At 40.3% G+C, this 14,938-nt stretch overlaps 1 protein-coding gene across 1 annotated transcript in view; it reads left to right on the plus strand.

Moving 5' to 3' along the window:
* Positions 1 to 14,938, plus strand: part of klf12 (KLF transcription factor 12) — a 291,369-nt gene that overhangs the window by 240,870 nt on the left and 35,561 nt on the right. Inside the window, exon 7 of the mRNA XM_062976974.1 lies at positions 13,971 to 14,128. Within this exon, the coding sequence (XP_062833044.1) occupies positions 13,971 to 14,128 (158 nt within the window). The remainder of the gene's footprint in view (positions 1 to 13,970; positions 14,129 to 14,938) is intronic.

A 14,938-nucleotide genomic window follows, 5' to 3' on the forward strand; every position in this document is an offset into this window, starting at 1 on the left:
CCCCGCCTTTTTCACCCGAGGGGACTCAAGGCAGCTTACATAAAATTGGCAAAATTCAATGCCCAAAAACAGTGCACTAAAACAACAACTTATACAGATCAAAATAACAATACTGAATAAAAACATATAATATAATACAAAATTTTAAAAACGTGTAGATTTAAGTCCATTCATCTGAGATCCTCATGCGTAAATCTTAATTCAGACCATTTCAGTCATTGCACTTATTCATTAAATGCTTGCACAGATAACCATGTCTTTAAGGTTTTCCTAAAGCCCAGGAAAGTTGTGGCCTGTCGAATGTTGCTGGGGAGGGTGTTCCACAGCCGAGGAGCCACCACTGAGAAGGCCCTGTCCCTCGTTCCCACCAGCTGTGCCTGTGAGGCAGGTGGGACTGAGAGCAGGGCCTCCCTAGATGATTTTAGGGTTCTTGATGGCTTGTAGGAGGAGATGCGTTCGGACAGATAAGTTGGGCCAGAACCGTTTAGGGCTTTAGGGCAAAACCAGCACTTTGAATTGGGCTCAGTAGCATATTGGCAGCCAGTGGAGCTGGCCTAACAAGGGAGTAGTACGCTCCCTGTATGCCGCTCCAGTTATTAATCTGGCTGCCTCCTTGCAGGGATATGGCACTTTCTTGAACAATTCACCACCATTGATTGGAGATAAGAGTGGTTTTCCCCTGGGCAGTTCTAGTTCTCCCAGTAAGAAGCCAAAGAGCCTTTGAAGAAATAGAGGGGATGGAGGTTGTAAGATAGTTGGTGGGGTTTAGAGGTGAGAAATGTAATCCTCCAGCCTCTGTGACTAATGTGGGGCCACCGATGGCGGTAGGCCCCCAACTTCAGTTTTCTCCACCCCCTTTCCCATAGATTACAAGCATATGTTCAGTCTCACAGGCAGTCATCCAGAACTCCACAGGAGGAGAAAAAAGCTGAGAAATGAAATTATAATAGAAAAAAAATCTGTGTAGCAATGCAGCGGGGTTCCGTTCTGTTCAGCTCTAAAGCTTAGCTGAATCCTTAGGGAGCCGATGATCATTAATTCCTAACATTAAACAGTTACTATGGCAGAAAGGCTGAGCAGGGAATTCTAAATCAGTGCACATTCCACAGAACATAATAGTGGGATGGATCAGGACTGATGAGGAAGAGAGGGGAAGAGTTGGCTGGGTTAAGAGAGGGGCGGCATGATCAAGAGTTCTAATGTAGATGTAAACCATGTATTGGAGTGTGGGTTTGATCTACAGATTATTTTTGGAGTGACAGCAGGTGAATCTATACTATATCATATTACCTATAAAATTAATACAGTTTGGCACAACTGTAACTGTCATAGCTCAGTGCTATGGAATCCTGGGATTTGTAATTTAGTTAGGAACCAACACTCTTTGACAGAGAAGGCTAAAGACTTTGTAAAATTACATTTCCCATGATTCCATAGCATTGAGCCATGGCAGTTAAAGTGATGTCAAACTGCATTCATTCTACAGTGTAGATCAGGCATGGGCAAATTGTTTTGCCTTGGGACCACATTGCGGGCCCGGTCAGGAGGGCAGGGCCAGGAGGGAGGTGGGCCAGGCACTTGCTGGGAGGGGAGGGCCAGGAAAGGGCAGGGCAACGGTCATCCTCAGATTGTTCTCCTAACATAAGGACGAGGCTGCTCATCCCATCCTTAAGCTGTGAGAAAGGCAAGACATGCAGTGACTTTCCAATCCTTCTTCCCTGATCCTTGGGCTGTCCTTTTGGCATTATACCAGGAGACAGGTGAGATAGACGGTGCCTGAGTGTACTCTGGAGGGCTCTCAGTCACTGCGTGCCTTCCTCAAGCCATCCTCCTGGCATAAGGATGGGGTCGCTCACATCATCCTTATGCCAGGAGGAGGGCAAGGCACGCAGTGGCTGAGAGTGCTCCAGAAGGCTCTCAGCTGCTGCGTGCCTCCCTCCCTCATCTTTTTGGCATAAGGATGCAGTGGGCCACCATATTCTTATGCCAAGAGGACAAGGAAAATAAGGAAGGCCTGAGGTAAGCACCTGTGGGGCTGCATCTGGCCCCTGGGCCTTAGTTTGCCATGCCTGGTGTAGATGCACCCTTGGTCATTCAAAGCATATCATTGTTTAACCCTTTGAGAAACAGAGCTATTACTGGTGCAAATGTTATGAAGTATTTTAAGACGTAAGATCATGTCCCGAGGGATCAATGTATACTGTGAAAGAGAGAGAGAGAGAGAGAGTAATGGACTGAGAATAAGTGAATGACAGAGAAAGAGAAATAAAGGGAGAAAGAGGCATGCCAGAAAATTAAAGAACGGATAACTGGGTTGAAATGCCTTATAAAGAAATCATTACCTCACTTTTCCCTCGGGGTTTTCTGTACCTGCTCCAAATGAAATTGAACAGAGCTTTCCTAAGGGATGGGAAGATACAGGTAACTCTGTGCAAGTAATGAATCAAACCATCCAAGGTCCTTTTAAGGAGCCTTTACACGGAAATCTCCCGTGTTCTCTCCTCTAGCCAGAAAAGAAGACAGTAATGCTTTACTCTGTCTCGTTTATATTTCCCTGATCATGTCATAAAAGAGCATGAATTATTTATGTCCTGTTTAAGAGCAGGACAGTTAACTCATAACTCCAATGCTGTTTAATAAAGCAAGTCTCCACTGCAAATTAAGCATGGTTAATTGTCATTGTGAGACCGACAAAACTCTGTCATGTTGAATTTCGCCAAGCACTTCACACACTCTTCCTTCATCTATAATAGTAGAGAAGGACCCAATTTATGTGAATTTATGGGCTACCAATATAAGTCATGCCATGACAGAGCAATGGTCAGTCTCACCCAGTAGCTTTTACTGTGAGAAGCAATGACTGCCAGTGCCAAGAGTCTCAGGCTTGTGAAATGATTTTCTCTTAACTTGAAATGCCAAGTGTCATACCTCTCCAGGGGAAATAATGCAACTTTCACCTTCTAGATGTGTTTTTCTAGACCACAACTCTCATCAACTCTAATTAATGAGAGTTGGTTGAAACTCAAGGTTTGTGGGAATCTCCATAGAAAACATCTACCGTGTTTCCCCGAAAATAAGACAGTGTCTTATATTAATTTTTGCTCCCAAAGATGCTCTAGGTCTTATTTTCAGGGGATGTCTTATTTTTCCATGAAGAAGAATTCACATTTATTGTTGAACAAAAAAATGAACATTTATTATATACTGTTCAGTAGTTGTCATCACAAACTGTGAATCCTATTAAGAATTTCTTGTTATTACCAATATTTCCATGTACAACCCTCTATTGTACATACATTTACCAATCCTGCATGCTCTGGTGTTCTGTTTGGTGGACATGCTTCGAAACAAAAACTTTGCTAGGTCTTACTTTTGGGGGAGGCTTTATATTTAGCAATTCAGCAAAACCTCTACTAGGTCTTATTTTCTGGGGATGTCTTATTTTAGGGGAAACAGGGTAGTTCCCCACCTTTAGCCTTGTGGATTAGCATATTGACTCTTTCTCGAAACAGTTGTGTGTGGTTCGCAGTGTGTCTACCTAGAGCCCATACTGGGACAATAGCTGTTAATCCATATTGACTGACTGGATAGCACAGTAAAAGAATGAACCAAGAAAGTACTGTGGCTTTCAGAAGGTGGTCAGGAAAAATTTTTAATAGCCTGTTGCTTTTTTTTGACTACAACTCCTAGGACCCTCCAGAAAGCCTAGCATTGGCAATGCTGGCTGGGGGATTCTGGGGGTTAGTTTCCAAAGAAGGTAATATTTTCAGGTTCTGTTAAGGAAACAGCCATGTAATGTTTCTTCTCCAAGTGTAAGGATTGCAAAAATGTATTCTATCACAGGCCCCTTCTACAGTGCCATATAATCCAGTGCAAAGCAACTAATCTGGATTTTATATGGCAATGTAGAAGGGGCCCCAGTCACAATAGGCAGTAACTTGAACCTGCCTCACACATTTCTTCTGCTTGTGGGGCTGCAGCATAAAGTTCTGTGTACAATTGACCCTTGACCTCTTCTGGTGTTTTCTCTACCCCAAAAAAATATCGCGTCCCCCCCCCCCAAAGTCCCACTATAGACAATTTCATAGTAAAATAATATTCCTTGTATAAAATTATAAAATCAAGCTTTGCTTTCTGGTTTTTTCAAGAATGTTATCAAGCCATGGATGGATGATTTTTTTAGATTCATTATCTATGAATATGAAGGGCCAGCTGTACATGCAAAATGGTTGTTCATGCCTATTTACAGAAATTTGCTTCTGAGTGTCAATCTAGCCCCTGCCTATTGAAGTCTTTCAAAAGAGCCCAAAGGTAGCACATGCCACAAACTGTTAAATCACTATATGTGATGTGGGGGCCACAGTTTAGATCAGGGGCTGAAAATGTACCTAGCCAATGGTGAGGAATGCTCAGGATTGAAGTTCATCAACACCTGGGGGGCCATATTATTCCCACTCTGATCTTGATGATCACTGAGCTTGCAGTACTGGTGTGTTTGTTATAAGTGGTGTGTGTTGGTGTAACATTGTTCCTGCCAGGGGTTTTTTTCTGGGAGAAATGGAACAAGCTTCTATTACCGTATGTCTTAAGTTGAGGGAAATCCGACCTTTGCCTAACAAAGGGTGAAGGACTACATAGCCATTGACACATCTTCAAGTTTTGTGGTTCTGTCCCTTGCTACACGATAGGGAACAAAATTATTGAACCAAGGCCACACTTCACAGTATTGGAAAAGTAGGCAAGTCACCTCTCAGCTTTGAACTTCTGTGGATCCATGATCTTGGAAGCAAACCAGGGAGGTGATTATAAATTCCATTGCCTTGGTTTGGGGAATGTATAACCTTGGATGTATTTGTTTTATCACGCCTGAAGAACTGGCCTTTATTTCAATCCTATGGCTTTTTGACACATATATCAGTGGGACTTCATACCAGACAGTTTGCATTATCCAGTATATCAAAAGTGTTTGCAATGCTACATTAAAATAGTACCAAGGATCTTATTATAATTACAACAATAAATTTCTGTTTATGCTAGATCCCCTAAACATACTTTTGCGCAGAGGTAGTATGTGTAAGCACATTTGTTTTCCTCTGTGAAATTGTAGGATATTGAGTGATGGGAGGCCAGCATGGAGAGAAAAATCACAGTAACAAAGTGCTTGCCCCAGATTAAATTCCAAAAAACAGGATCTTTCCCCCCATTTCTGTTTCTGCTCTACAGTAAAGACATCCTTGTATTATTTCTACAAGGAGAGCATGAGGCTAGTAGTGGAAACCAAATTTGAACTGTTGAAAAAGGGGTTTTATTTTTATTTTTTGTGATGTCATGATATTTTTGGCCATGTTTCAGGTTCAAATATGATACAGGTCAGCTGGTGAGAGCATTTGGATGAGAAACAAACACTCCCAGCTCCAAGTGGGAGAGCATGAAGTGTATGATCACTTGATCTTATCCAGGAAAGACAATGACATTCTTTATCAAAGGCAGGGATGGGCAAACCTACTGAAGACTTCCTTAAGCAGCTCTCTGTAGAACAGCCAGGGGCATCATATGGACTTCAAAAAAGGGTTAAAGAAGGGTAAACTGCTCTTCACAGAAAGGATTTTGCCCCACCATCTGCCAAACAGAGAGGCATAGTGTATATTTTAGGGTTGTGATTTTTCTTATAAATTGCTCCCAAAGCAGAGAACAAATGTATTAAATGTTCTCCCTGCTTCCAGAATGCATTTGGAAACTTTTCAGTTGTTCTTACAGCAGAGACAATGTCTTACAAGGTTCACTATTTTTTTCCATCATGAACTATTGTGCCTGGGGAAGGGTGGGAGGCATCTGAGGGTCATCAAGCTATGTTCTGATAGCTAATGCACAATAGTGATATGCTTCCAGTATCAGAACAGTGTTTGTCTGCCCCCCCCCCAATGCTCTTCCAGCCATTTCATGGGTGGGATGGAGGGGGTATAATCTTCTGAGACTATTTGAAGACTTGAGGGGGATGACCAAAAAAGACTTCTTGTCATTGCTTGGACTTCGGTCAGGATTTGTCTCAAGAGGCCGAAGTTGCAGGAATGTGGCAGGTCATGTGGAAACAGCAGCAGTGGGAAGATTTTTTGATGTCTCCAACGCTGACCATCTTGGATTCTCCAAAGTGAAGCTGATACAGATGGTGGTTGACAGGGTGAAACCACTGCTTGAAATGGAGACATGCCTTGAGAAGGTCATTTCTTAACATTCAAGAAGCCCATTTAACTCACCCACCCAAAGTCTTCAAATATTCTTTCTGTCCCTAGTGTGTTCAGAGTATGGAATAATAAGGATATTACCAGTGGCAATGAAGAAGTCCTTTGACATCAGTGAGTTGAAGGCATATATTGGTCTACTGTCCCAGCAGCTGTGTGTTATTAGGCAACATGAAGCCTTAGAGCAGTGGTTCTCAACCTGGGGTCCCCAGATGGTTTTGGCCTTCAACTCCCAGAAATCTTAACAGCTGGTAAAGTCATCAGTCCTGCCAGCACAGGGGTTTAACCCAGTGCGCCACCGGGGGCTCTGAAGAGAAACTAATAGGCAGTGCATTATACATGAGAGATTTGCTTGCAAAGACCTTCCCAACTTCTACATCAGAAGTTCTGATTGTCTGTAGAATGGTGCAAATAATGGTGTTTTGTTGGTAGACATTTTTCCTCGACTTACATTATTGGAATACAAAAACTATCCCATCCTGTCCTTAATGGCAAGACTTCCTGCAAATAAATAGACAATAGCTATTTTCCTCCAGGTTAAATATTCATTTTATAACTTGGGGATACACAAGAAGGTGGTTGATTGGTTAATTAATTGGTTTCTGTTGGAAATAATAATTGGTAGTATTTTCAGAAGCCAGAAATAACATTGGTTACTTCATTTATTTATTTACAAAAAATGAGATAAGCAACTTGGAGAGCAGGCAGCAAGGAACATTTTGTATCATGTGAATAGATTTTCTGATATTGTGGAATGCTTTTCATTCTGGACCCATAGATGCTCTTGTAAATATGAACCGTGTCTCATTTGAAGCTTCATTTTTAAATTCACCTGGATGAGCAAGAAGAAACAAACAGAAATGATTTTCTCTGATCAAATAAGAAGCCATGTAGAAAATCAATTTGAAAACCTTAATCCTGAAATCATTCATGGGCTCCCAAAAAGGTTATAAGCTTTGTTTTGATGTCTCTATGTCTTATTTCTGTACAACTCGACCATTGCAGAATCGTTCAAAACAGGAGTACAAATTAAAAAACAAAACCAAGTTCTTCAGATCCCAGCGTCCTCATCAGTAATAGTAATAATGATATACTGCTTTTTCTCTCTTAAAAGGAGACTCAAAACCGCTAATTGTACATTTTGCATTGGTATTATAAAATAGACTGTACTATATCCAGGGATATTAAAATGAGATTTGACAGCTACCTGATGGAGATGGGGATCCCTGACAGCTTACGATTATATGAGACCAGGAAGAGGAATATGGTTACTAGAGGAAGATATGATTGCTTGCACTGTTAGGCCTTATCCACACAGGTGCATAAAATCCACATTGAACTGGATTATATGGCAGTGTGGACTCTGATAGCCCAGTTCAAAGCAGATATTGTGGTTATCTGCCTTGATATTCTGGGTTATATGGCTGTGTGAAAGGGCCCTTAGAAGCAACTTTTTGTATTTGGAGTCAGTCTGTTCTGTTCTGAAGAGCTTTGGTTCCATCTACTGGTCAAATGTAAATCTTCAAGGTAGTGTTCATTTGTTTTTAAAATTGTATGTTCCATGCCTTAATTTCAGAGTTTTCATCAACATTCAGCAAAGAAAAGTAATAAACAAGATGCTCTTTATGGGCGGGGGATCCAAAATCTTTTTCATTGCAATGCTTTCATTAAACCAATCAAAATGACACTTAAATACTTAAAACTTTTGATCAATATATCAATGCAATTAAAAAACTTAAAATAGGAAGACACAAGCTGTAAAACAGAGAAGCTTAGAACTGTAATTGTATGTTCAGGCTCTGTTGTTGTTGATGATGTTGTTGCTCTGAACCACAACCCATTGCTAGCCAGAAGCTGTAGTCTGTTGCAACTGGTGAGTCCCATGTTGATGGGGGAATGCTCATTGCTAATAGTCAACACGGATTTACCAAAAACAAGTCATGCCAGACTAATCTGATCTCTTTTTTCAATAGAGTTACGAGTTGGGTCAATACAGGGAATACCGTGGATGTAGCGTACCTAGATTTCAGTAAGGCCTTCGACAAAGTCCCCCACGACCTTCTGGCAAACAAACTAGTAAAATGTGGGCTAGACAAAACTACGGTTAGGTGGATCTGTAATTGGCTAAGCAAACGAACCCAAAGGGTGCTCACCAATGCGTCATCTTCATCTTGGAAAGAAGTCATGAGTGGAGTGCCGCAGGGCTCCGTCCTGGGCCCGGTTCTGTTCAACATCTTTATTAACGACTTAGACGAAGGGCTAGAAGGCACAATCATCAAGTTTGCAGACGACACCAAACTGGGAGGGATAGCCAACACTCCAGAAGAAAGGAGCAGAATTCAAAACGATCTTAACAAACTAGAGAGATGGGCCGAAACTAACAAAATGAAGTTCAACAGGGACAAATGCAAGATATTTCACTTTGGCAGAAAAAATGGAATGCAAAGATACAGAATGGGGGACGCCTGGCTAGATAGCAGTACATGTGAAAAAGATCTTGGAGTCCTTGTGGACAACAAGTTAAACATGAGCCAGCAATGTGATGTGGCTGCTAAGAAAGCCAACGGGACTTTGGCCTGCATCAATAGGGGTATAGCATCAAGATCCAGGGAAGTCATGCTACCCCTCTATTCTGCCTTGGTCAGACCACACCTGGAATACTGCGTCCAGTTCTGGGCACCGCAGTTGAAGGGAGATATTGACAAGCTGGAAAGCGTCCAGAGGAGGGCAACTAAAATGATCAAAGGTCTGGAGAACAAGCCCTATGAGGAGCGGCTTAAAGAACTGGGCATGTTTAGCCTGCAGAAGAGAAGGCTGAGAGGAGACATGATAGCCATGTACAAATATGTGAGGGGAAGTCATAGGGAGGAGGGAGCAAGCTTGTTTTCTGCTGCCCTGCAGACTAGGACACGGAACAATGGCTTCAAACTACAGGAAAGGAGATTCCACCTGAACATCAGGAAGAACTTCCTCACAGTGAGGGCTGTTTGGCAGTGGAACTCTCTCCCCCGGACTGTGATGGAGGCTCCTTCTTTGGAGGCTTTTAAACAGAGGCTGGATGGCCATCTGTCGGGGGTCCTATGAATGCGATTTCCTGCTTCTTGGCAGGGGGTTGGACTGGATGGTCCATGAGGTCTCTTCCAACTCTACTATTCTATGATTCTGTAAGCGAATCAGGTCTGAGTTTTAGTCTGAACTTTAATGGAGATATCCTAGATATTGAATATTCTCCCCTCAAATAGGTTCAGCACTTTGATAGCTTCTTTAAATGGGTCACCAGTTGCCATGAAGAAAACACAACAACAAGCCAGGTTGAATGGATCTACAACTTTATTTAGACAGATCACGTTGATGATCTCATAACCCACAACCGGTATGCAGGGATTTCCAATATAAAACCATTCTACAACTAGTTAAAATCTCAGAAGCATTGCCAGCGTCCAGAATGTACAGCCTCATATTTCAGCCCTGGAAATATGGAGACAAGGAGAAGAATCCGGTGTCAGAAAATAGCATTAATTGAGCCATCCTGTAGTTGCAAAGAATAAGCTTGCGGGTTTTTTTGTTTTTTTGTTTTTTGTTTTTTGTTTTTTTGCAATACCTCGTTACTTTTCTGAAACCCTTTTACAAATAAGATTTGGTAATTGTATTGAATTAAAATTACTACAGATAATGTAGTGCCTCTTTACCAAGAACAGATTGTGATAGCTGAAGCTGTTAAGTAGTTAAGGGACTGCATCTACTTCAAAAACTCAATGCATCCTCAGTGCTCAGCTGTTGGGCAAAGTAGTCTGGCCATTTTATGGCTCACATCTAATTATCTGTATCTCCAAAAGGTCCCAGATATCAGTAACTAAATGCCAGGGCATCCTCCAAATACAGTCAGCTTTTCATTGTTATTATCCCCAATTGTAGTGTTAAGAGGCACTGAGATACTAAAATGAGTATTCTACATACTTATGTACACATTTTAGTAAAAAAAATTCAATCCAAAAAGTGTGGGTCGACTTATCCACAGGTCAATGTGAGTATAGTACCTTAGCCATTATCAAAAAAAGAAAAGAAACCATCTCCATCTCTGAGTTTAGTGGCAAAAGACAAGAGCTTAGGCTGTCCTAGGAGAACCTAAAAGAAACACCAGGCTTCTCTACTCTTTCCACCACGTTTGTTTGTTTGGGTTTTTTTCGATGCCTGTGCAGAGAAATGCTGGTGGTTGCCAGGGGTGGCTGCTGCCAAGAAGTGGCATTGATGCTTATTTGCGGGCAAGACCATACCAAAATCAATACTTTTGACACCAAAACATGCCCTCTTTTTATACATGAGATTGCCCTCTACATGAGTATACATGTAAAATACATTTTGGAAAAGGCTTGGTTGGTTGGTTTTCATTCAGCAACATTTTGAAGAAAAATGGGGCACAATCTAATGCTTCTGACTTTAAAAAAAGTCAGCCTGTTATCCTATGTATGCTTTCCTGCATAGAAACTCACATAACACAGTGAATATTTTTTCTGAATAAACACATGTATTAGGATTACACAGAAAATGTTAAATTTTGCATGGATCATATCCTTCTTTCACAAGAACTTACCTGACTTGTACTTGCCATCAGCAAAATGGCAAAGGATGTATCTTTGCCTTTGGGGAAGAAACTGGGTATGTGATGCAGAACTATATCTGTAGATTGTAGTGTTCTGAAAGATTAATCCTTTCTGGTTGGAGGTAATAACAACCATAAAGGAAATTGCAAGAGATCATTTACTATTCCATCTTCCATATGGGCTATTAGGCTATCTAAAGTGGAAGTTAAGAGCCAAGGACATGGAGGTTATCTCCAATGTGTTCACTTTTGTACAGATATAAATCATGACTCATAAATGGAAAACACACACAAGGCTGGCAACTGGTTAAACCATGTGAGGCTTAAATGAATTGATCAGGCTGACAGCCTAGATAAGAATAAGACTGAAATTATTGGGAAATAGGCTGACTCTCTCCCCTTCGTCTTTCCTCTGTGGTTTCTGGTCAATGAAAATATTTGATATTATGATGTTAAAGAGTTTTTCTGTCTCTAAAAATAACAGCCAACGGAGCTGAGGGGAGGAGAAAACACTTTGGCCAGTGCTCTGATTTCATATATATTCATTTCTGATGGGTCTGGGAGGTTGTGTGTATAATTAATCCACTCCTCATTTGTTCACTTTATTCAGGCCCTGCTTTTCTCCTCCAAGAACTGGGACTCAGGGTGGCTCAGTAGACTTTTTCATTTGCACACACTTAAAGCCAGTCCTAAGACAGAGAAAATTAGGCAGCATATTGAAAGCATCCTGAAAAAGCATGATGCTTGTTTATGTTCCATCTTTATTGTCATTTATAGGAGCCCCTGATGGTGCAGTGGGTTAAACCCTTGTGCTGGCAGGATGGCTGACCAACCGGTCAGTGGTTTGAATCCGGGGAGAGCAGGTGAGCTCCCTCTGTCACCTCTAGCTCCCCATGTGGGGACGTGAGAGAAGCCTCCCAGAGGATGGTAAAACATCAAACATCTGGGTGTCTTCTGGGCAACATCCTTGCAGATGGCCAATTCTCTCACACCAGAAACGACTTGCAGTTTCTCCAGTTGCTCCTGACACACAAAAAATTGTAATTTATGGGGAAAGGTGCGTTCTCTCATCTGATTTTCCAGTTCGATCAATTCATTTGCCTCTTTCCTCAGTTAATTCATTTCTAATCCTAGGGAAAGGGATATGAGTAAGAATTCTTTTAATTTTTTTCAACAAATTTTTTTTTGCTTGAATCTTATTTGATGAGAAATGTGTGAGTTGTAACAGAATTAAATCACATTCACCCCCTTTAACCTTATTTCCATATTTCATTATATACTGTATATTATGCTGCTTCCCCACCCAAAACATGCCTTCTCTATAAAAGAATAAAAGGATAAAGCAAAATACCTTTCTGTTCTCACAATAAAATTATGTACATCATATCTTAAGTATCTGAGCTTAACCTTTTCATTATTGTTGTTTTTTATGAGACTTAAATATATTTTGTTTTAATGCATGTTGTAAGCTAATTTGGACACAATACTGGAGGAAACGTGTGATATTAAATTGATGGAATATCGGTTTTTCAAAATTTTTAAAAATAATTTTTATTGAAAATAAAATAAGTTTCTTTTACATAAAAAGTGGGGGAACAATTCAAGAAAAGGAAGTAGTAAAAAGGGGGAGAAAAAAGAGGGAAAAGAGGGGGGGAAACAAGAAAGGGTGTCCTTGCATTCTTCTTTGTGGTGGAAAAATATTTCTTTCTTCTTCTATTTGTTTAATAGTATCTTGTCTTTCTATTGCTTCTAGCGGTAGTGATTTGTTTACATTGACCATTTTGATTATACAATCCTCTCCTGTTTTTAGATTGTCCATTTGACTTTATTGATTTTTAACCATTCGGTAACGGGGGTCTAGTCCGTCTCTTTCGTGTTCTTCCCTTGTGATCTTGAAAGTATTACAGTCAGTTTATCCATGTTCATGACATCTATTACTTTTCCTATCCATTCTTCTTTCTCCGGGATGGTACTCATCCTCCATGATCTAGCATATACGATTCTTGCCGCAGTAGTAAAGTATATAAAAACTTTGTCTGTATTTAGCATCCATTCAAAGTTAGTCATTCCGAGTAGGAAATGTTCCAGGTTCAAGGGTATTTTGTGTTTTAATTTTTAATTTTTTTTAAAAAAAATATCAGTTTTTAAAATTAAACATTGCTTTCTTTAGGAAGAAGGGCGTGTATTAGTTTATGTTTTGATCCATCTCCAGAGCAGGCTTTCATAACTTGTGGTCTATTAAACTGACTATACTTTCCTTCCCATACATGGTGACTTCTCCTGTCATCATTTTTGCAATTTCAGAGAAAACAAGATTTGTCAATTTGGTATCACAGTGTCTTGGGGTTGCATTTGACTCCGTCCTCTGTTATTGATGCTCCTGAATTCTCCAAGGCATCTCAATACATTCCTGATGAAATTCTGGTCAAAATAACAGAAAGTATCAGCCCTGCAATTCTCCAGGAATCACAATTCTCTGCCAAAGCAAAGCACACAACCTTATTTTAGTTAAAATGTGTATTTTGATTATTTTATTTAAATAAACTTGAATGTTTTGTCACTTCCTGGTTTTTTCAAAAAGGTTACGATCATTGGTCGGTGTGGGGAACTATATACCTTTTGCAGGTTTGGGGAGCTATTGGCTTCCCAACCACTAGCTCAAGGTTTAGCAAAAAGCTTGACTATTTTTCTGTAAACTGAATTCAAATTTAAAAAACAATGAAACATTTGCCATGAAATACAGTAGAGTCTCACTTATCCAACACTCGCTTATCCAACGTTCTGGATTATCCAACGCATTTTTGTAGTCAATGTTTTCAATATATCGTGATATTTTGGTGCTAAATTCATAAATACAGTAATTACTACATAGCATTACTGCATATTGAACTACTTTTTCTGCCAAATTTGTTGTCTAACATGATGTTTTGGTGCTTAAATTGTAAAACTATAACCTAATTTGATGTTTAATAGGCTTTTCCTTAATGCCTCCTTATTATCCAACATATTCGCTTATCCAACATTCTGCTGGCCCGTTTATGTTGGATAAGCGAGACTCTACTGTACTTTTACTTTCTCTTGTCTCAAAGGACATACGTGGCCTAATTTCCCGCTTTTCTTTTGATTCACAGTTCAATTTCACCATTTAGTATTGAGAGCACAAGACGCCAGAGAAGGTCTGAATCACCTGACTCTAGAAAACGCCGTATCCACAGATGTGATTTTGAAGGATGCAACAAGGTATACACAAAAAGCTCCCATCTGAAGGCTCACCGGAGGACGCACACAGGTGAGAGATTTACTCTACATTGTGTCTGCACAGTGATATTAGTCTCTTGGAGGATGTGTATGACTTGACATTATGAGGATGTATATACAGTTAATGTTAATGAACATGATTGTCTATTGTAATAAGGAGTAATTATATCAGTCTGTAACCATAGAGACTAGGCGCAGTGTCAGACTTTGACAGGGCAAGTTACTCATGGATGTTCCAACTTCCGAGTAAGATGCCATTTGATACTAGAATCATGGGTTTTCCTTCATCTGGACACACCTTTTTGCTGTTTGCATTTAGTTAGAAGTGCTGGCAGTCTTTCAGAACAACTCTCATCTTTTCCCTAATTATGTCATTGCCTCATGTCGGGGCATAGAGGCATGAAAAAAATCTTGATTAATTTATTTCACTATGTTTGTTTAGATGACACCTGAACATAAATAACGTCCATTTATCACTAATTAACTTTCATTTGGGATCCACCCATTCCTCAAAGTCTGTCTGGTTTTTCATCTCCTTTCCCCAACTGTGATGAGGGCAGTTAGGTAAATGGTTGGCATTTGGTAAAGGAAGCATAATGTGTATAGCAGAACATAGGAAGAAGACAAATCAAAGTTCTAATTCCTTATTTTCATATTGTAATTTTGCCCCTATGCATAATGTTCAAATTGGTACTTATTTTATTCTCACGTGTTGGTAGGAATAATTTCACTACCCCCCTCCCCCCCCCCCACACACACACACATATATAAACAAACAGACAGATACACTGGAAGAGAGTCCACAAGTTGGCATATATTTTTCTTTAGTTTAATTTTGCGT

Source organism: Anolis carolinensis, chromosome 3 (assembly GCF_035594765.1).
Source record: "Anolis carolinensis isolate JA03-04 chromosome 3, rAnoCar3.1.pri, whole genome shotgun sequence".
Taxonomy (NCBI): Eukaryota; Metazoa; Chordata; class Lepidosauria; order Squamata; family Dactyloidae; genus Anolis; species Anolis carolinensis.